This window comes from Molossus molossus, unplaced genomic scaffold, assembly GCF_014108415.1.
Source record: "Molossus molossus isolate mMolMol1 unplaced genomic scaffold, mMolMol1.p scaffold_m16_p_14, whole genome shotgun sequence".
Lineage (NCBI taxonomy): Eukaryota > Metazoa > Chordata > Mammalia > Chiroptera > Molossidae > Molossus > Molossus molossus.
In genome coordinates, this window is record NW_023425349.1 from 59,967,715 (window position 1) to 59,990,546 (window position 22,832).

Here is a 22,832-nt window from a genome sequence, read left to right on the forward strand (position 1 = left end):
TGTCCTAAGTGCTTTATGTGTATCATTTCACTTAATCTTCATAAAATTCTTATTGCTAAGAATAGTTACCCCTTCTGTGAAGAAACAGAATCTAGCAGATATGAAATAACTCTCAAAAGGCACACAGACGACAAGTGAACAAGCCAGAGATGTACCCAGGCTGTGTCTTCCTCCAAGAGTACACGCTTAATGTTGACATTACATGTTTGGCATGAACTGACTGATAGCTAGACTTGGTCTCTCCTTCTACACCTGTTGAATCAGACTTTCTCTCTTTTAGGCATGGGGTAGAATATATTCCTCTCCATGACCTTTCAAGGTCTTGTCTATGTTCACTGCATTGGTCTATCCTTATAATGCTTTCTTATTATTTATTGTCAGAATTCCTTCTATTTATAGTGACTTCTTAGTCACTGGCATATTTATTGCTCAACAAAACTACTGAAGGAGCTGAATTTTCTCTTTTTCTGCTCCTCCCCTTTTTTGGCCCACCACCTGACTTCTACAACCTCCCTTCCCCTCACAGGATCTCTGGGCAAAGGTTTGGGTTTACTTTGAGTTTGTCACTACTTATTCAGTAAAGAGAAAGAAATTCAAGTCCATCATGAGAGACATCACAACATGAAATACATTCATATCACGGACTATTCTGTGCGATGATTTGTGCCATGGTCATGCTAACCACGGTCGGTATTTCTTTGAGACTTGGCGAGTGTCGCTTTCTGCATAGTGAGGTGACGTCTAAACCCGCATTTATGGGATGCCACATGAGCAGTTGTTATTTGAAATGACTTGAATTTGCCACCCTGTCAGAAAAAGTGTGCTCCTGAGTTTTAACATACTGGTGTCCATGTCAAAGATGCATGATGGTTTGGATGTTGGCAACCTGGACATGGCATCTTCCGGATTAAGAAGCCAAGGTTTCTCACCAGACATATGAGGTTACTGCGGGTGAACACAGACCATTTCCCAGTGCTCAGTTTATGCTGCATCTTTCCCTCACTGTGTTTAGTTGCTAACAAATTTCTTCCCCGAAACAGACCTACTCTTCTGTTGTTTGTTTCAATACCAGCTCCTCCAAAGCCTCGGGCACAGCACTTCCAAATGTCAACAGCTATTAGTTCTGCACATTCATCTTTGTTTCCTTATTTCTTCCGAGCCATCTATCTCTCTCACAGCCAAGTCCAGGTGGCTTAACAGAACACAGGGATGTGTGGGGGGTATGTATTTTCTCAAAATAAGGTGTCGTGGTTATCTATCTTATCTTTCCCACTTGCTTGAAAACTGTTTTTTTGGGTCTCTCCAAGTACCCAGCCTTATGCCTTGCCTATGATCAATGGAGAGTAAATTGCATTTTTGAAACTGTCTACCTATCTATCTACCTAGCATCATAGTTTTCCAGGACTTCACTTCAATTTCCAGAAATGAGAAGCACAATTTGAGAGAGGAAACATACTGTATTTCATAATGCAATAAACATATAATTATGCTTTTTTTTTCAGTAAAGACTTCCCAGTTAGGTTTCCCTAATATATCTATCTATCTACCTACCTACCTACCTACCTACCTACCTACCTATATGAATGATATATACATATCACAGACACACACACCTGTGTGAACTGTATTTTTGCCATTAGGCATATAAGGGCAACATTTCTTTAGTGAGTTCAAACTTTCTGCTTCCTCACCCTGTGCCCAAACTCTACCTGAAAACATTTCATGATTTAATGTGTGATCTTCATAATGAAGTTAAGAATGTGACAAGCAGGGACACCACGTAACCAGGCACACTGTCTCTTTGAGGCCTTCAGAGATGATCACAGAATATATTATACTGGTCAAACCAGCACCTGCTGACACCAACTGGCAGAAGAACCAGAGATCTGCTTTCATGAGGCAAAAGCAATTACTCAAATGAATAGAAATAATTTCTAGTGTTTCAGAATCATGCAAAAAAAAAAAAAAACTGCAACACAGCAGCCGGTCCTCAAAGGTCCCTGTCCGGGTGATAACAGAGCAAGAATTAGATGATAAGGTGAAACCACCTGGACCTCCTCCACCTTCGTAGCTACCACACCTGAAACAAATCCTAGTCTCTCTTGGGTTCTCATCTCTTGACTCGACATATTATTGTTAAAAGCATAAAACAAAATAAAGCATGGGGAGTGGCTTGAAATTTGTACTATAGTCTATAAATGTAAGGTAATGTTATTGTTTGTTTTTCTTCGGGGAAAAAAAAAAAAAACTGCTAGAAAAGAGAACTACAACATTATCTGTTTAGAATGAGCAGTCCATTGTTTAACAATTACCACTGCAGCATGGCTTAGTCAGGGGAATTTAATTGCTTTTATTCTGGTCAACCCATTGTCCCATCTTTTTGTGAAAATAGAGTTATGCTATTAAGGTATCACAGAAGAAGATTTATGATAGATGCCTTTTTTCCCTTTCTAATATACTTCCACACTGAGCTTTTACTTTTCTCTCACATTTGAATTACTCAGTTTACAAAGAACCATTATGAAGTCACATGAACTGTATATTTAGATAGTAATACACAGAATACGACTAGATATCTTTAGTAATCTGTTAGTAATGCTCCTCCAGAGGAACTCAGGACACTGGAAGAAATCAGTTTAATACTGAAGATGTATGAACACACATACAGTTGAGTCTGAGCAGTGATATAGAGAATGGCAGTCAGAACTGCCTACATGTGACTTATAATACTGACAAGCAGAAGTCATCTTGAAGCAGTAAGAAATTCTCTCCGAAGGCTTGTGTGTTTATATTATTATTCAGTTCAGTGTTTTCCCTTATAATAGTTAAAAGATTGTATCAGCCCAGCCCACAAGAATTTATCAAGCAATTGTCACATATTCTTCCACACAGCTGACACTGGAACATAATTACAATATTGATTCTCTGTTCTCTCGTGTTTCATGTTCATGTATTTATGACCATGTGCACACTTAATTTTGTGTTTATCTATTTATTTTTGCTCCAAAGACAAAACAGCAGGGTAAGGGTATGTAGATCTATATCAAACCCTTCCTGTGTCGAGATCTCATTTAACAACAGCAGCAGCAGCAGCAAAAAAAAACAAAACAAAAAAACAACCCAGCTGTATTATTTATGAAGGTACTGAGAAATTGGAAAGAAAATATCCAGTGAGGAACCACATGACCCTTCTGTTCCCCACAAACCTCGGACGGCGAGGACAGCAAACGCGTCAGGGGCTCTTACCTGCAGTGCACGACCATGGGCCCCGCGTCGGGAGGGTTGCAGGTTTTGACTCTCCGTAAGAATGCTAGGAAAGGTGTCGGGTGTTCTGGAACACCATGGTCAGGCCAGGCGGTGAACTGGAATTGTCTCACTTCCCTCTTCTCGCTCGAACCATTCTGGGAAGAAGGAAAACCGGCTGAAATTCTGTTTTCCTAGCCTCGGGCGGTAATGAGGAGTAAGGCAGGGAAGAGGTACCAGGACCATTTGCCATCCCAATTCCTCCCCGCCCCCCGAGATGTGCTTTGGGAAGACACCCTCCTTGGAGATAGAACCCCAAGCTATTTGCAAAGGGCAAATATTTGCTCAGGAAGATAAACATTCCTAGGTGAGAGGCATTCCATTTCCCTGGTGTTGACTATCAGGACTGCTCCTGTTATATCTTACAGGAGACTGCTTCTCCTTCCTCTAGTCTTCATTTGCCAAAACTTTCGTTCAGAGCGTGAGTTCCACATTTATTGATAAATTGACAGAGAGAAAAATGGCTGAGTGATAATGGAAGAATTAGTTCATTCTCCATGGCTGTCAGTGGCATCAAGATGTAAATAAAGCCTTAAGATACTTGATTTCTCCAAAGACGCCTTCTTCGAGAAGGGAAAGGTGGTGAAAACATAAAAAGCAAACCTTGTAAAGTGCAAAGGTTCGAACACAATACGTGGCCAGCTCCACAGTGTCGAGCAGCGTCACCTGGACCAGCCCGTGGGTTTCTGTGCCTCTGCTGGGCCAGTACTGGTCACACTTCACCTGGAGGAAACAAGGCAGACATTCAGGGCAGGTGCTCATCGACTTCTCCAGCTTTCCTCCGAGTGGCTGTTGAAGGCAAACAGCTTTTCTGCATTTCATCTCATGTTGATCTTTTCCTGGCATGTATTCTTGTTATCCCAATATATGTAAATTACTGCTCTGATGCCAATATAAACCACATTTTTCATACTGGGAGGAATACTAAGCAGTAACAGATTCAATTTTCCCAGAGAAAAATAAAGTACAGATTGTTGCCGAGTAAAATAAGTAGAGAGGTATTTGAAACTTCAGAGTATTCGAAAAGAAAACACACATTTGTTCTGGGATAGACTTTAAGAATTGCATCAGGGAGATTGCAGGTAGGCATTTAAACGGCGCAGTGAGATAGTTAGCATTCATCCATCAAGGTTTAAAAGGCACCAGCCATTTTATCTTGAGCTGTCACAATTTCCAAATACGGTTGTTTAAAGAAAAGTGAAAATAATTTGTAAATCTATCAAAGTATAATAAACAACAGCATTTTTTAACATACAAGAAAAATGGTACTTGTACTCAAAACAAATTAAATCGGTAATGTCTAGGGAAAAAAGAGCTGTCTGTTCTTTAAAAAAGTCTCAGAGGGTCATACACCAGCAGTGCAAAGTTTAAATAATTTAAAATCCGTTCATTTGAGATGAATAATCTACATTTATATGTGGAGTTGAAAAAAAAAGCACATAAAAAGTATTCAACCCTATTAATTTAATATGCAGCAAAGAATAATTCAAGGTCTGCAATAAGCCTCAAATTTACTGAATGCATCCTTTGGGCATTAAAAAGCATAATGAAAAATGACACACACAACACTGTATTTTCTAGTAAAGCCATACATCAGAATATATTTACCCTTTCTATCTCAGATTAAAAGAAAAAAGGGAGTAATTCTTAAATGAAACCAAGTGAAATGCATTTCTCCAGGTAAAGAAATCTAGTACTGTTTGACAACAGGAAACACACCTGCTACTTGAAAAAGAAAGATGGACAAGTTACAATTACTGGATTAAAACATAGCAATGAGGCATTATTAGCATGGACACTAGACTTTCTTTGCCCAGTAAACAGCATTACCAGATAATTATTTTCTTTGACGTGGAATATACATATCAGTAGCATTCTGTGAGTAATATTTTAATTTTCTGTTCCATAGATATAGCATGTGCTCCTCAAGAATGTAGTCTCTTTCCATCTAGACCCAGGACCTTCTAAAAAGGGAGAGGTGTTATCCTCTACACAATTTCCCAAACAAGAAAAAGGTAGAAAAACATGTAAATGTCCAGTTACGTAGTAACGCAGAGACTGACTTCACGAGGTGTGGCTTCTGTGTCATTATTTCAACAAAGATCACACAAACATCACCTAGCCTATGAAAAACAGAGAGAGACACATTTTCATTAAAACAAAAAATTGGTCTCTTACTAGGATTTATGAAAAAATATTTGCATGTTTCCTGGATGCACAAACTAGTCTTCCACGTATTATGTTTCTATCATGTGTTCTAATGCAAAGAAGACACCACGAGGAAAAGGCAGCCCTTTAAGATCACTGATGTGGCATGATCAGACTTTAGCCCCTCTGTGTTTTCAGACCGTCCACTAAAACCCAAGCTGGATCTGGACAGACTTAGCCAAGGCCTCTACCTGAACGGAGCCAACACTACTTAAGTAGCCATGATTCAGATGGGAAAAAAAGATCACAAAAATTAAGCCAAAGGTTCTGTTTTCAACCATGAAATAGATGTCAAGTTGATGTCTCGCTGCAAAGGACAGAAGTAACTCTGGAGGCTTCTTATTTCAACAGTGGAGAGCATTCCAGCAAAGTGTATAGTTAAAGAACCAAGAGAGAAATTCAAGCTCATCATTTTATAGTTTCAACCAGGATGGCGACCCTTTCAAATCAAAACCAACAGATCCAATCCCAGGTAGACAAGTATCACTGTGGTAGGCACACAAAGAGCAAGTTAATGTGACAAAATGATCTCTACAGGCAGTCATGGCACCGAACCAAATTCAATGCAATCGTATTCAAAGCCAGGAATGGGTTATTCTCAGACCGTGTGGCGAGGTAAGACAAAGGAAATCAAGAACCATGAGCCAACCTTCAAGCGACGTCTGGAAAAATGACTCCATGATTTAGTGACTTTTCATCTGCAAATCCACTCCAAACTTAAGATGTAGGAGAAACTAAAATTACGCTAATTATCCTCATACAGTTAATGATAAGTTGAAAAATGCAACAAATACTGGGGGGAAAAATGCCACAAAACTATTAACATAAGGAACAAAGAGTGTGAACATTTTTACTTAAAAAAAAAAGCTCTTGTACTCAATTCAAAATCTACTTTAGTCTTAACTTTTTACAAAAAGTGATGTCCCAAAATGAAAGTCACCTGCACAAATTGGGAACAGTGTTTTAAAGCAAATATATTTAAACTTTGTTCTTTGTCTCAGGAAATATCTCACAAAGGGAGTTTATGAGAAAACAAACATTGTAACGCATGTGCACATGCACACACCAGGGCTCAGCCGAGGGATTAGAAGCTTTCCTGAGCTTATCTGAACAGCTACAGCCACGCATTCTTCCTTCATTAGTAAATACCGCAGCGCCTCTTTGCTGGACCTCGTTCTTTGAGTAGCCGGCACAGGTTTCATCTGATTTCTGAGGGCCAAATTTAAGGGCTTAGCTTTACTGACAGCTCTTCTTTTAAGTCTTTCATTTTTAGCCATTCACTAAACCAATAATATCTGATTTCAACATTAGAGAACACGTCGGAGGTGCAGAGAGAAAAGACGCAGAACAATAGCAATACTATTTTTTCTTCTAATTAGCGAATGCAAATGAACCAGCTCCATTTTTCTCTCTTGAAATGTTTCCTTTGACAACAGGCCCTCTCCCCATCTATTTTCCTGGGAGAAAACCTCAGAAGGCATTTGTAGGGAGGGTGACGAAGTACTTGCGAGGCTTCACGCACAGAGCGGAGTGTGAGCTAGAAGTGGAGGTGGCTCCCCTATGACTATAGAGACCCAGAGAGAAGGCAGGCACTCCTGAGGACAAGGACTGAGTTTCGCTTTTTCCTATTTGATTCTGAAGCGACTACATGTGGCCTTCAGGACCGATTCACGGAAAGTCTGCAGCATTGCTGGATGACAAGTATGCTGCTTCGCTATTTCCAGGACCCAAACCCTGCGGCCTCATCTGTAAAATGGGGACCATTATCTCCGGCATGCCAGGCCCACCATAAGGCTCCCAAATCATGGAACTAAACCCAGCGGCCAGCACCAGGAGACATTCAACAGGCAATAGCTATTATTAATTACTAGTTAGATTATGTGCTTGATTTTTTGTGGTGGTTGTTACAAATTACCTAAATCTTTCTAAATGTAAAAAAAAGGAACATGTTATTAATCCCAGCAGATACATATTTAGGACACTCTAGGTGGAAGGTAAAATGTTAGTCGGTATGGGGATACCAAAGTATAATGAGATGTAGACTCTGCCCCAAATCTAACAGCCTTATTGACTACGAAGTTGTGTTTACATCTCCTGGTTCTTCAAGGCCCTGGTCAGAGTCCAAACAACTCCCTTCACCTACCCAGTCTGTGGCACGAAGACAATGCCTAAGAGTCGGAGGGAGGAAAGGCGAGGAGCAGAACCTGCTACCAGGCTGTGGGCTTGAAGCATCACCCGGTAACTTTCCTTGAGGCCTAACCTACCTGAGACAGCACAAATTTCTGGCTGAATTTCAGGGAGATTTCTTTATATTATCACAAAATAATCACCCTTCTATGGAAAGCTTTCATTTCTTCATAATTATGGAAAGAACAGGTTGACCATGGCTGAATTTATGATATGAAATTAATTCATTTTACCTCTCTCATGACAAACCATCGAAAGCCAGGTGATACAACATAGTTGTATAGACGTGATACAACATAGTTCAAGATACTCAGAAGGAGAGCTTGTGTTGGGGAATGCCTTGGGGGGCTGATCCGGTCGGCCTGCTGAGCATGCTTCAGGGAAAGGCAATTCTCCTGGTTCGTGTCTGCTCCGCATGGCTTATCCTGGAAGTGCCTGGCACATCACCGGCTCAGCCCCTGGAAGCCAACGGTCTGAGCAACTATACTGTGGTCTAGGATGGCTTATTTTTTTTAATGGGCTAAAGTTCTGTGAAAATAAAACCTCCTCATTTCAATTACATAAAGACTTATTGAGTGTGGCAGCGTGGCAAAGCATCCAATTCCAAATGTAATAAACCTAGACCTCTGAAGGGTCCCAGCATCACTGACACCAAACACATTTGCCACATGGTACTTTGAAGAGCCTGCCTGGGGCCAGATGATTTTGCCAAAGAAGGACATAGAACAGACAATAAGTGATATATGGGAAACCATAATTGCTGCTGGAAGTGACTGGGGATCAATATCTAAGCAGTTTGGGCAGCGGGTTCTCCTGTGACAGAAGTGTGCTCACATCAGAGAGCACAAATCAAAGTTGTTATTGGGAGTGAGGAAATGTTAACACACACTTATCAACGCCTGTTCAATAAGGGCATATGCAGTACGAGAACATTTTAGATAAATGTTAGGATCTATTTTAGTGGACAGAAAAAATGATATGCTGAACTGTTTGTTTATATAGGTTATAATCTCTCTTTTGGAAATGTTTAAGGCTGGTTTTAATAGTTAAGTTTTCACAATAAGGACAGAGGTCATCTCCATGATCCTGTTTTCTTTTAATAATGTTGTCATTTTCTGCTTTCAACTAATAGTTAACCATATCTATTCCCAAGTGGCCAAACTGTCTGTTTTATGTATTTCTCCTTTCATTTAATCTTTGCTGACCAAAATTTGGTGGGAGATCAAGGGCAGTGGAACACCTAAAATGAGAATGCTGCTAAAGAATTTGACTACCGCCCTGGCCAGTTTGGCTCAGCGGTTGGAGCGTCGGCCTGAGGTCCAGAGAGACCTGGGTTCGGTTCCCGCTAAGGGCACGTACCTCGGTTGCAGTTTGTCCCCGGCCCTGGTTGGGTCGTGTGGGTGGCAACCACTCGATGTGTCCCTTTCATGTCGATGTTTCTCTCCCTCTCTCTCCCTCCCACTCTATCTGAACAAAATATGGAAGAAAAAAAATGTCCTCGGGTGAGCGTTAGAAATATAATAATAAATAAAAGTGGAAAATCCCTTTTGTTTTATGTGTGCTATAGACTGAATGTGTGTGTCCCCCTAAAATGTGTATGTTGAAACTAATCCCCTCTGTGGTGGTACCAGGAGATAGGCCTTTGAGAAGTTAGGTCAAGAGAGTTAAGCCCTCATGGCATAGAATTAGTGCCTCAAAAGAGAGGCCCCAGAGAGCTCTCTTGTCCCTTCCCACATGAGGACATGGTGTGAAGACAGCTAAAAACCAGGGAGTTGACCCTCAGCGAATACTGATTCTGCTGGCGCCTTGATCTTAAACTTCCCAGACTTTGGAACTGTGAGAAATCAATGTTGTTGTTTATAAAGCACCCGTCTGCGGCATTCTGCTATTGTGGCTTGAACAGACTAAAACAACGTATCTGCCGAAAGTTAACGCTGGAGCTGCACTAAACTTTTCCAGTGACTTCTCCCATTAAATCTCAAGTTTCTGAAAATGTGTTGTAAGCAGAGAAAAACTGCATGAAGTGCCCCTTTGCTGTGGCACATGGACATTAGCTCTCGCCACAAAGCTTGGGTCCTTCATGTTGCATCTGGGTCCCACGCAATCCTTGCAATGGTGAGGTGCTCTGCACAGTCCTACAGTCACCTCTGCTTCTGCCCTGGTCTGCCCAGTGGCTGCCTGTGGCCAGCAACAGGCCTGCACCTCTGCCACTGGGCGATCTCATTAGGTGACAAAGTTGTAATAAAGGGGCATTTCCAATCACCAGCCAGTACACAGCATGTCAGGATTTTAACCACCTAGTACAATTGTATGGATGCATACCCGCTAAACATCAGCCTTGCCTGAGAATAGAGACCAATCCACACTTCTCAAAAGCTTAAAAGTGACCTAATCCAGCCTGAGATTGCTATAAATATGATTTCAGAGAAAGAGAGGGGCTTTGCAAACGTCACCAGGAGCCAAGTTTTATCTCCTCCTCTCAGTCCAGCTCCTTCTTCAGGCTGTGACACTTCCAATTCACCTTCCTAGGAGAGTGCTGAGCCAGAACCCGTAGGTGTCCATTCTCAATGGGGGAGGTGGGCGGGACAAGACGGTAGGAAATGCAGGAAGCTAACCAACAGTAAGAAATTGGTGGGATTCTTTCTCTTTTCTCTGACACTCTGCCTGTTGACAAGAGAACACCCCGAGTATGGCACTTGCTAGATAAGGCTCCCAACACCCTTTGGGTTGCCAACACAAGCATCGTCCTCCTTGCTGCCTGTGTCCTATTTACATTAGGTCTCCAACACTTTCCAAAAACAATCCCATACATCAGGCAGGCTCCAAAGCCAACGTTTGTACTGCCGTTCCTATGGCTGCTTAAGGAAAAAGCAGTTTCTGTCGCCCTAGATAGGCTGCAGTTGGAGAAATGAAATGTTCAAGGCCGCTGGCGCTGCCAGTTCTGTTTGGAAGGAGAAACAGACCTGGCATTTGGAAAGCGTTTGCTCTCCACTAAACGTACCGAGCCTTGACAAACCAGAGGGGCCAAGAATGAGTCTGCCGCTGGCCAAGGCTGGTTCTTCCAAGAACCGATAACGGCAATGAAAACAGTAACATTGCCATTTATAATCTTCAAAGGGATCCTGCCAATGTTTAACCCAACATGACCTCACAATCTGAAAAGAATCGCAAGATTTTGTTTTACAGAAAAATAAGAAAACGTTTGACCAGAATCTCCTTTTTAGTTACTGTGTTTGTTGTGCCTGCAATTGCCCTCTTGACACAGAACCTGGTGTGTCTGTCTCTGTCCCACCTTCGCTCTCATTTGAGGGAGATTTACTAAGGTGGCATTCAAAGACTGGGGAAGACGTAGGAGGAACAAGTGGTCATTAGGTCGTAAGTGTTCTACTAGCCAAATGCCAAGTCTACATAACTCGAATTCCCTCAACTACTAACGCAGTGTAGTTAACACCCGCCTGGTCCCTTTGGTGCTGAGAGCATCTAACCTCCATTCCGTAGCACACATACAAACTACTGAGTGGAGCAGGACTTGCCTCATTCTCATGATGCACAAAGCATTTGACCTGCTTTAGCAATGAATGTCTTCAAGCGGTTTCCATGATACTCTCTGTGGACACAGAATATAGAGTTTGCAGTTTGGAACCCAAGAATACAAGTCTTCAGTTCTATCTCTATGCTTTTACTACACATCAGTGTGGTTCACAATGGATGACGGTTAAAATCATGAATCATGACCCATTTGTTGACTGAAATGTCGACATTTCAGTCTCCATCCTCAACATTTATGGCACTAGGCACCACACAATCACAGCTCTTTAAGTGAACCAGCCCCCACTCTAAAACTTGTGAGACACAGAGTCAACAATAAGTGTCAACTGTGGGCAGTAATGAAAGGCAGGCCAGAGAGAAGGTGAGAACTACTGAAAAGCCAGATATCCCTTGACCTTTGTTCAGCCATTTCAGCTTCTAACACTAAAGAAGGCTGCTCAAGAATTTGCCAAGCATGAGTTTACCTATTCCCTCTGTCTTGTGTACCTCAAGATGGGAAACAAAGTAGATAAGAAATAGTCAAAAGCAGATAAATGAAGAAAACAACAACAACAAAAAGTGGCCTATCATCAACAAAATAATAGAGCTTCCTGGGCCAGGAATCACCTTGGCAAATCCCACCTTGGAGACTCTCAATTCTTCAAGTGAAGCTGCCAACCATGTGTCCCAGTTGCCCACAAATAACACCCTTGGAGTGGAAATCCCAGCTGTATGTATTTTATTCTCCTACCAATGTTTCATTTTTTCCAAACTTTTTCTTCCCTACATGTGGTTGCCCAAACCAATTCATGTGCTTATTGGCATGTTATGAAACATGGAAACAATTAGAGACCACATTCTAGGGCACGAGAATGATTTTCTACAGAATCAATGAACTACGCAGAACTTGAGAGCATTTGGCAAAAAAGATGGAAACTGTGGAATAAAACCCACTAATAGTATCTCATGCCACAGTACATTTTATAAGGCTTTAAACTGATCTGTATTTCAGGCAGCAATCATATTTTACCTTCAAAGTCTCCATATTTTAGCCTTTATATTTTGTTTTGTTTCTTTATATATCTGAATGAAACGCATAGAAAACATTCAACATACACATGTCCTCCTTGGGGTTGAAACTGAGTGTATACATCATACAAATTGTCTCTTCAGTTAGATTTGAGATCCTCTCAAAGCCACGTTTGAGGGGGAGTAATAATATTTACAACTCAAAGAACTTAAGTTTTCAAATGGCCAACCGAAGTCCTAGGTCATACCTCACATGTGTAAGACCTTCTTTAGTCAAACCTAAGAATGGTCACTTCTCTAACCAAGGCCACTTAAACTTCTAATTGCTGCTAATGAACCCAGCAGCCCTTTGTATGAGTGAGCTGGTCTGACTCAGCAAGGTTTACAAGCAGGCCAGAGTGACACAGCAAGAGTGAGCCAGGCCTAGGCATAACAGAAAGCTGGAAAACACAGGAGATAGGTGTTAAGAAGAGAATTCCCTAGTGTCATCAGATAATTAGGAATGGGGAGAGGGAATGAAAAACTGAACCAAACAGAAACGTGGTATCAAGAATACATGAGACTTCCTATCAAGAATGGCAACGTAGGTAAATGCAGTCTTGCCTCCTTCTACAATCACGTCAACTTCTAGCGTACCAACATTCGCATCATGGGAGTGCCAGAAAAAGAAGAGAGAGGGCAAGAAACTGAAAATCTATTTGAAAAAATAATGACAGAAAATTTCCCTAACTTGGTGAAGGAAACAGACATACAAGTCCAGAAAGCACTGAGAGTCCCAAACAAGATGAATCCAAAGAGTTCCACACCAAGACACATCATCATCAAAATGCCAAAGGTTAAAGACAAAGAGAGAATCTTAAAGCAGCAAGAGAAAAGCAGGTTTTTTTTTTACCTACAAAGGAACTCCCATAAGACTGTCAGCTGATTTCTCAAAAGAAACTTTGCAGGCCAGAAAGGAGTGGCAAGAGATATTTAAGGTGATAAAAAGCAATGACCTACAACCAAGATTACTCTATCCTGCAAAGCTGTCATTTAGAATAGATGGACATATCAAGAGTTTCCCAGACAAGAAAAAGTTAAAGGTGTTCATCACCACCAAACCAGTATTATGTGAAATGTTGAAGGGTCTTCTTGAAGGAGAACACAACAATATGAATAAAATGGCAATTAATACATATCTATCAACAACTGAATCTAAAAACAAAATGGGCATGCAGAACAGAAATAGACTCATAGATACAGAGAACTTGTTGTTGCTTGCCAGATAGGTGGGGGCTGGAGAAATGGGTGAAAAAGATGAAGGAATTAAGAAGTACAAATTAGTTGTTAGATTGAGGAACCTCAAAGGTAAGGGGGAAGCGACAGTGGGATGAGATAAACTAAAGAACTTCTATACATATGTGCAGAACCAATGGACATTGACGATAGTGTGGGGAAGGCAGGAGGGGGGCAAGATTGGGGAGGAGGGGATCAATGGGGGAAAGAAGGGGGCATCTGTAATATATTCAACAATTAAGATGAGTTAAAAAAATAAAACATAAAAAATAAAGAATACATGAACTCTGCTGACCATTGTTACCATGTGTAATTCATGTCGCTATCACGTACTATTCTCACATTGTATTCTTTCAAGATAGAGCTGCAGTGAAAGTAGCAGTCAGAATAGCCAAGGTCGGTCTGCAGACTGATGAATGAGTTTCTGCAGCAGGGCCTCCTGGGGAAAGGCACACACAGGAAAACGCCCATTTCTCAGCTACATTCTCCTCTAGACCACATTGCACAGGTGTGGTACACCGGGGACAGCGGGCCGGATCTGCCGTATGCACTGCTCTATGAACTCGGCCAGGATTCGCCGTCAGCCACAGAGAAACAAACATTTCATTTGGAGAGAAAAAACTAAATGATCTGGAAGACAGCTTTAGGGGAAAGTACAGTGGTAAGAGTAAAGCCTCCAACTTCTCCCTCTCAAACCCAACAATAATAGTTGAGATTCACTGAGCCACCTTGTCACATTCCTTACCTCAGTCAATATCCAGTAACTCACTCATTATTACATAGTGAGTAGGCACTAGAGCCGGACTCTAAACTCAGAGATCTGACCGTGAGGCACCCCTTCTTGGAACTACGACATGGAGCTTCCCTGCTCTGATGGTGATGTCCCCGAGTCTTGTGTGATATCATGTTACCTCTCTTTCCTTTCCTTGTCTTCTCTCTTCCCTACTCCAAATCTCCAGTCAATAGGTACTCCTACATACTTCTAATACACACACCTATTTACTTATGTACACATACACTTTCCTCCAATTACCAAGGAAATGACTATTATTTCAAGAACCTGAGCCTTAACTGAAATAATTAACATTTAGATGTCAGCCCTTGGAGACGTGACTCATTGAAACTACCTGGACCACCTCCATTTATGAGGGAGATGCAGGCAATTCCTAACTAAAGCCAACACTTGTTCAAATGTCTGCTTTGATGTTGGCTGCTGGGAACTGAGAATATATTGAGTCTCCAAGTCAGCCACATAACCCACAAAGTCCCTAAAGTATGGAGCTATCTATTTCAGTATCAGCTGTCCACTATATAACATGGTTTTTACAGTGAAACTCAATCCAAGGTCTTGTCTGAGAATCCAGGGATGCCTTGGCCTTTCTCCCAGAGCCACCGTGTAGGGAAAAGGTGAGGTGGGTGATGTGAAGGAGGAAGATGGAGGAACAGGTGACACACTTTGGGGCACCGGTGCTCTGTTAGTTCTCTGACATTTGGCCATTTACTCTCAAGTGTTCCAGACGGGGGAACAAAGGGCTTTGGGGCCTCAGGGGTCAGGGCCCATTTGTAGGTCAGATTGATAATGGCTGAGACTCCTCTATATTGGCTCATGCAGGTCATCACAAGTCTGGGTCCAGGCTGAATTGCCACAGAATAAAAATCACAAGACAGCATTTTAATTGGCCTCCTTTAGGCCATTTAACAAAGAGAAAGCTAACTTGCAAGAGCAAAGAGTAATTAATGAAGGGAAGAAACAGAGGTTCCTTTAGTAACTTCCAAATAAGTTCCTCTGTCTGAGGTGGGGAAAGAAAAGGTAGCCTGCAACATACAGATAAACTGCAGGCATTTAAGTCACAATGCCTTCCGTCAAGAACTGCTCGTTACCATCAGATGCTGTGGCAGTGGGCCCGTTCGAACCAACTTTATTATTAGAAGCAATTAGGGAGAAAAGGGGCAGAATTTCATTTGGTTATTTCAAAACAAGTTTCTGTGCATGGTTTAATGAAGGCCTGCAGTGTCAAGATAAAATGTGTGTTTTACTGAAAACAGCTTTTACAAATGACTGCTTGTTACCAGCCGGTATCTCCCGGCAGAGTGGTTGGGTAGGCTGGATTCACATGTATGCCAAAATACAGCAGCTGAGCTGTCTCTGCTTCACAGAAGAGTTAGCAGGCAGTATTGCCTGATGGTTAAGCACATGTGTTCTGGACTCAGACTGTCTTCAATTCCTAATACCACCCTGGGAGCCAAATGACCCTGGGTGACCTTCTGGAATGTTCGAGCCTTAGTTTACTTATATGTAAAGTGGAGATCACAGTAGTATTTATCTCAGAAGGTTGTTGTCAAATAGCAATACACCTAATATGTTAGACATTGTTATAATTATTAACAGGTATATTCAAGAATTATTTGGGTAGGAGGTTGTTTTTTAAAGAAAGGGCTTGTTGTATAGGTGTTACCCGAAGTACAAATCAATAATAGATCCATTTATACCCTTTGGAGTTTGCATGTAAAGATATGTGTCTTCACAGTCATAACGGTTTTTATTTAAATTCATTTCAGGCAAGATTTCAATATTTCTATAGAATTCACATCTTAAAAAGATATGATTACTTTTTTGGTTTTGTAAAACCAGTTGTGAACCATATCTTCTGATTTGTAAACTCCTTATCTGTAAGGTAACAGATGGGACTTTTTGTATTTTCCTAAGGTTGAGCTTTTTCCTTATAAATCCTCATGGCAGCTTTCAACTCTTCCCTCATATACATAGCTGGGCTAAGAGAGACCGCCATGAACGGAGCTTAGAAGACCATTTAGAAAACCTCAAGTGTCACATAACAGATGGGCAGTCGAGCTTTGGATTCCCCGTCAGTACCCACGCGGAGCTATTGCCACCACACTGAGAGCCTTCTCACCGGTGGCTGCAAACTCCGTCCTGAACATCCCCCTCTTCCGTGAGAGCACATGTTGTCTTCAGTGATTTTTTTCGGGGAACCCTTCATTAAATTCTCAAGGTTAAAGATTGATTTTCCTCAACTGGCTACAATATCTGCACAGTTCCTTGGAAATGTAGCTTACCCATTATGTTTAAGTTTTGCAAACCAGCAGCATTTAACTAACGTGCCATGCACCATAATATTAGATCCATATGATGAACAAAACTCCTTTCTTGGATCTTAATAAGCAATGACTCTGTTATTAAATTCTACTCATTCTGGAAAAGGCTAAACTAGCAGAATACGCTACACGTTCATGCGCTTTCTCAGCAGTGTATTAACATCATTTCTCTGGCTGCCCTGACTTAATTTACACTAATTTAAGTAAGAGCCCGTGTCACACAATTTTAGATCTGAAGCTGAAGATTGTGAGAAAGAAAATGCTGAAGTAGATATTGCTGAAACTCTCCCCAAAAGTCTGTATGATTTTGTTCAATGTTTTTGAAAGACTTGGTTCAAGCTAATATATATTTTCTCTAAGTTGTCTACTTGGTTGAGTACTACTTTGTGTTTGTTTTAGCGATCACATTGCAACATGAGAGAATTTTTCTTTGAAAGGCTCAGAAGTGTCGAAGAATGGTTTAATCAGGGATGTCGATGCCCACTGGCAATAATGTCTGTTAGAAGGTCAAAGCTTAAGGTTTGCGTCTTCACAGAATAAAATATGCAACATAGGGAGTATCTGAGGAGAGGTTTTAAGGGAAGAGAAACATATGTATTCTTACCCTGGATCGTTCTTCTAATTTAGTCATCATGACAATTGTAGCACTCCGCTGTTCCCATATCATTCTCCAAAAGTCCCCGAATGTTTCAGGGAGAGAGCCCTGTGTTGCAATATAGGCGTTCTGTTTCCTGTAGCCATCTATGTAGTTGGCATTCACATAGTCACTCCCTGGGATGCCTGGAACAGAGGAACACTCTTCAGCGAGGCGAACACGTGACAAGAAGAAACAGCCCGGGACACTGCCTAGTGGCGTTGTTGTATTATTGTTCCACACTACGCCAGAGGAATCACAGTGATATATTAGAATTTGGGTTTATTTATTTTATTTTTTTTTACATATTTATCTTCAGACAGAGTGGGAGGTGGGGGGGAGAGAGAGAGAGAGATACATTGACATGAGAGAGACACAGCGATTGGATGCCGCCCACATGACCCCAACCGGGGCCGGAATGAACCGCAACCAAGGTACGTGCCCTTGGCTGAAATCGAACCCAGGACTCTTTGGTCTGCAGGTTGATGCTCTAACCACTGAGTCAAACCAGCCAGGGCTAGAATTTGGGTTCTAAGCAAGATTCAACAGAACTAAAGCAATGCGATGTTTGAGGTGTTAGATCTTTATACAATGACAAGGTGGACTACCAAAGAAAGCAAAACATAATCACTGTCCATGGAATGCCTTCTTCCACACTGTCTTTCTCCACTGCATCAGCAAAATATAGCTCGCCAGGGAGAATAAACAATGATCTGATCACATTCCTCACTCATTCTCATCCTCATTCCCAGACAAAAATAAAATAATGCTTGAGTCATTACAAAAAATGTGACACAGCATGTCATAATAGTAAAAAATGCTTTGCAGATTTTGTGAAAAGGGCACTCACTTAATCCTCACAACAACTCTATGAAGTAAGTCCTGTGTTGATCTTCCTTCCACGAGAGGGAAAACTGAGATGCACAGAGACTGAAAAGTTGCCCAAGATGGTGGAGTTTGGTTTAATTATAGGCAGGCAGTCAGCTACGACTTTGTCCTAACTTCTACAGAGTACTGCTTCCTGTTTAAACCTCATGGGGTGGTTGCATCACATGAATCTCTCTTTGGATTATGACAGTTGCCTCCTAATTGGCTGCCCCACTTCTATTTTTATCTTTTGCAGTCTGTTCTCCATCTAGCATGAGGGCAGTTTTAAAAAAACAATTTTAGACACTGTAGCATCACTTCTTCAAACCCAACAACGGCTTCCCCTTACACTTCAAATAAAACCCAAACTCTCAACAGTGGCTACAAAGCTCTGCACTTCTCTAGACTCATCCTGCTCCACTCACCATACTCACCGTCTAAGCTTCTGAACTCTAGACTCTGCCTCCAATTGTTAGAAAACAACAACCGCACTAGTGCCATCCCACCTCCTGGAACATACTCGGTCCCTTCCCATCGTAGAACGTTTGCCTCTACCTCGGAAGGCCTGTTCTCAGAACTCCCTTGGCAATTCTGTACATTTCACACCACAAACTGTAATTCCAGAATTGTTTGTTGACTCGCTTGTGGCCTGTTTCGGCCTTTAGACCATGTCTCTTTCATTCACCTTTGCTATTCCTAGTGACAAAAAGAGTACATAATTTTCTCCAGTTCCAACATTTAATAACTAGCAGAGCTAGAGTTTCATGTAGATATTCTGATTGAGAATTTAATTTTCCTTTAGAATAATGCATTTAAGAGAAATAAGGTGAGTTTGAGCTTCTTCCAGGGAGAGTGGCCAGAGTGACTAAGGAAGTGAAAGCTATTCCATGTCAGAAAGGAGTATATAATACAACTTGGCACCAAAAAGGTAGGGGTTGGGGGGAAGATCTGTCCATGTATATCTGAAGGGAGGTTCAGGTTTACTCTGTTGAAACCCAAGTTTTTCATTTCTGAAGGATGTAACTACAGAGATATGGATTTTCAAATAGTCAGAATCAAAAGGGAATCGATTTCCTTGGGAGGTAACACGTGGCCTATTCCCAGAGGGGGACGAGCACTCTACAGGGTATCGCTGTGATGTGGGAGGTAGGGTTAGAACATGTACATGGTTCCTTTTGCGCTCTGAGAAAACACGGGTCTTGGATTTATGAAAAAATAATATTTTCTTTATAATAAAACATATGTTCCCAAGCTAAAATTATTATATTTCACTGATTGCCACTTTCAATTACTTTGACGGATTTTCTGATTCCAGTTGTAAAACTGATCCTCTCAAGAAAAGTAATGAAAGTCAGATGGAAACCACTGGGCTTCACCACGAACACATGGATATGGAATACCACCAGCATTTGTGAAAAGCCTTTTGAGCAAAAAGGCTTTAGCTCAGTTAGCTGTAACATTATTAATCTATTACAGCTACTCAAGAAACAGTTGGGATTCTGGCAGCCATTTGTTGATAAAGATCCTATTCCTCCCTGACATCAAATTACTGTAGATTCAAAGGACAATTTAAATGAAGTCCTCAGGTTACAGCCACTGGGAAGCAGCACACCTACCTGTCCACAGGATTTGTTTCTGAGCCAACAATACATCTATTCTATAACAGGAAAAGCCCACTTTTGAAATTTTAATTTAGCAGTTATCAACATTAAAGAACACATGGGAAGGTTTTTGGCTATGGGTCTCACTCAGCTCTCAACACAAACAAACTGTTTCCCAAAATTCAAAATGGAGAAATCGGGGTTAATAACTCAGAAAACACATCGACTGGACACCCTGCCATGCATGCCCCCTTATCGAGGATAACAAATGTGTTTGAACCATGTGTCTGAGGACAGAGGTGATGGGCATGACACCCACATCTCAAGCAAGGCAACCAAACCCATCCAGCACTCAGGTATGTGGTGAACTGTTTTTACACCTACTGCTCAAGCTGGAATAAGACCCTCTTACTCTTTTTTCAGGGTGAATGGGTTGCTACTGAATAATGGCTGCTCTCCCCAGGAATAAACACAAAATTTCTGCCTGAAAACTACCGGGCACCTGGGATCAATGCTGCATCACCCAGTGCTTTAAGAATTTGGGACTTGCTATTTTGAAAAGAAGAGAATGAAAAACAAAAAGTCGACACTTCGTAGAACTAATTATCAGGCTAATGTTTACATCGTGAAAAGAATGCTGAGGCTCCTCCTCTATTCTGACACTTTTCTCTGTGGAGATTGTACCTGGGATGAAAGCCCCCTCTGGCAAATCCCTGAACCCACTCCAGCAAAAAGACATTTTGGGTAAGTCCTCTCTCACATCTCCTTGGGCTGTGTTCTCTAGAAGCTCTGAGATCTAACGTGTCCTACATCCACACAACCCAACATAACACGCTGCGTAGAAAGATGAATGAGAGATGATTTTAGAGAGTTTGCGGGGGGGGGGGGGGGGGTGCTGCTCTTCTAAAAATATTAACCCTAGACTGGAAACTAAAATGGAAAATCAGTGTGTTTTAAGTCCATGAGACCTTAGTTTTCAATGCAACAAACATACTTTGAAAAAGTTTTCAATCAACACTGGCCGGGGGGTTGGGGGGTGGGACAACCTGACATGCTGCCTTGCCAAGTGTATTGGAGCCATGAAGTGCTTCTTCCGTAGCGACTGACTGTGATGTTTCTGCTGGTAGGCTGGAGCGACAACGTTCTTCTGCCTTTTGGGGGTAATCTCCTCCCAGTAAGGCACATTTGTTTATTTCCGTTCCCTGCCTTATCCAGACAATGATTTGCATCTGCTAATGCAACACTAATCCGAGTGCACTTCTAATCTAAGAGAAGTGTGTGAGAATTCATTGATTTGCTCCGAGGCTATGACAGCTAGAAACCTAACTTAAAGTGCAGTACTGAAAGAATACAGAATAACTATAAATTAGCTGATTACTTTTATTTCTTGGAGTCAAGGAGGCCTCTGTTCAATAGTATAATAATGGTGTTTGTCCTTTTTGGGGGGTGGGGGATGATGGTAGGGAGGAATTATTAAAACAAAAGAGCAGCCCTGGCTGGTTAGGCTCAGCAGTTAGAGTATCAGTCCACAGATCGATGAGTCCCAGGTTCGATTCCGGTCAAGGGCACGTACCTTGGTTGCGGTTCGTCCCTGGCCCTGGTTGGGGTTGTAAGGAGGCAGTCAGTCAACGTGTCCCTCTCACATTGATGTTGCGCTCTCTCTCTCTCTCCCTCCCACTCTATCTGAAGATAAACGGAAAAAAATCCTTGGGTGAGGATTTAAAAAAAACCCAAAAGAGCAAAGCAAAAATACCTGCCTTTAGCTTGACATAGGCAACAATCTTAGGGCTGTTATTATTGTAGGACCGGCTTCTTGGAGTCAGTCTTAATGTCATTGTTCAAGAACAAGAACTTAGGTCTAAAAGTTGATTTTTCCTAGGGATCCGTGGCTTTATTATATTTATAATATAAATGTCGTAAATTTCCATGTATTACATGTGCTCTCCAATTAATAGTCGTGTAAATAGTTCCAACACCAATAATGTTTATCATTCTAATCTCATGAGAAAACTGAGGCTGGATCTTGAATTCATATTATCCCAGCACCCCCCTTCCTGTGTTAAAGTCTATTGCATCACTTAATAGGCAAGTCTATCTTGCGGTGCTTAAAATATTACATGTTTAGACTGGGTCTTCGTGTTTGGACCGACTGAACTTAGAGCTGTGAAACTCATGTCTTTAAGACTAACAGAGGTTCTGATGAGGTAAAAGATGGGTCGAGCTGGGCTTCTGTGTTCTCTATGTGTAAAAAGCTACAGCAAACAGCTTTTCAAACAGAATTAAGTAAGTTACAGACTCTTCTTTTATTTGCTGGGAACTGCAGTTATAGCTGTCAGTGGAAACATGGACTTTGGGATCCACTGTTCTTTTAATTGCCTGCAAAACTTTGAAAACATCCTCCTGAGCTCCAAATGCAGGGACAGCAGCTTTTTTCTTCATGGAAGCATGAGTGAATAGGACAGGGCCTCCTGATGTTGTTCCTACTTGCATTTGAATATAACAGAAGGGGAGAAATCCCTGGAAAGATAAAGCTACTCTGTCTAAAAGAATATTTGTGCCCTGGCCAGTTTGGCTCAGCGGTTAGAGCGTTGGCCTGCGGTCCGGAGAGACCCAGGTTCGGTTCCTGCTAAGGGCACGTACTTCGGTTGCAGTTTGTCCCTGGCCCTGGTTGGTCGTGCGGGTGGCAGCCACTCGATGTGTCCCTTCACGTCGATGTTTCTCTCTCTCCCTTCCTCTCTCTCCCTCCCACTCTATCTGTACAAAAAATGGAAAAATATCCTCGGGTGAGGATAAAAAAAAAAAAAAAAATATTTGTAATGAATAATTACTAAGAAGTGCTTTTAAACCTCAAAAACATGTTACAATGTTAAAAAATATACTATCTGGCCCTGGCCAGTTTGGCTCAGCGGTTAGAGCGTCGGCCTGAAGACCAACGAGTCACGGGTTAGATTCTGGTCAAGGGCATGTACCTCAGTTGCAGTTCGTCCCTGGCCCTGGCTGGGGTCGTGCAGGAGGCAACCAGTCGATGTTTCTCTCTCTCTCCCCCTTCCTCCTACTCTATCAGAACAAAAGTAGAAAAATGTCCT

The 22,832-nt window shown here is 41.7% G+C and overlaps 1 protein-coding gene across 10 annotated transcripts in view; it reads right to left on the minus strand.

The window, feature by feature from the left end:
- PTPRD (protein tyrosine phosphatase receptor type D) overlaps positions 1–22,832 on the minus strand; it is a 315,163-nt gene that overhangs the window by 50,504 nt on the left and 241,827 nt on the right. For all 10 annotated transcript variants that reach the window (XM_036260627.1, XM_036260626.1, XM_036260625.1 and 7 more), the window contains 3 exons: positions 17,249–17,424; positions 3,907–4,026; positions 3,247–3,401 (listed from right to left, as the gene is read on the minus strand). In XM_036260627.1, the coding sequence (XP_036116520.1) occupies positions 3,247–3,401; positions 3,907–4,026; positions 17,249–17,424 (451 nt within the window). The remainder of the gene's footprint in view (positions 1–3,246; positions 3,402–3,906; positions 4,027–17,248; positions 17,425–22,832) is intronic.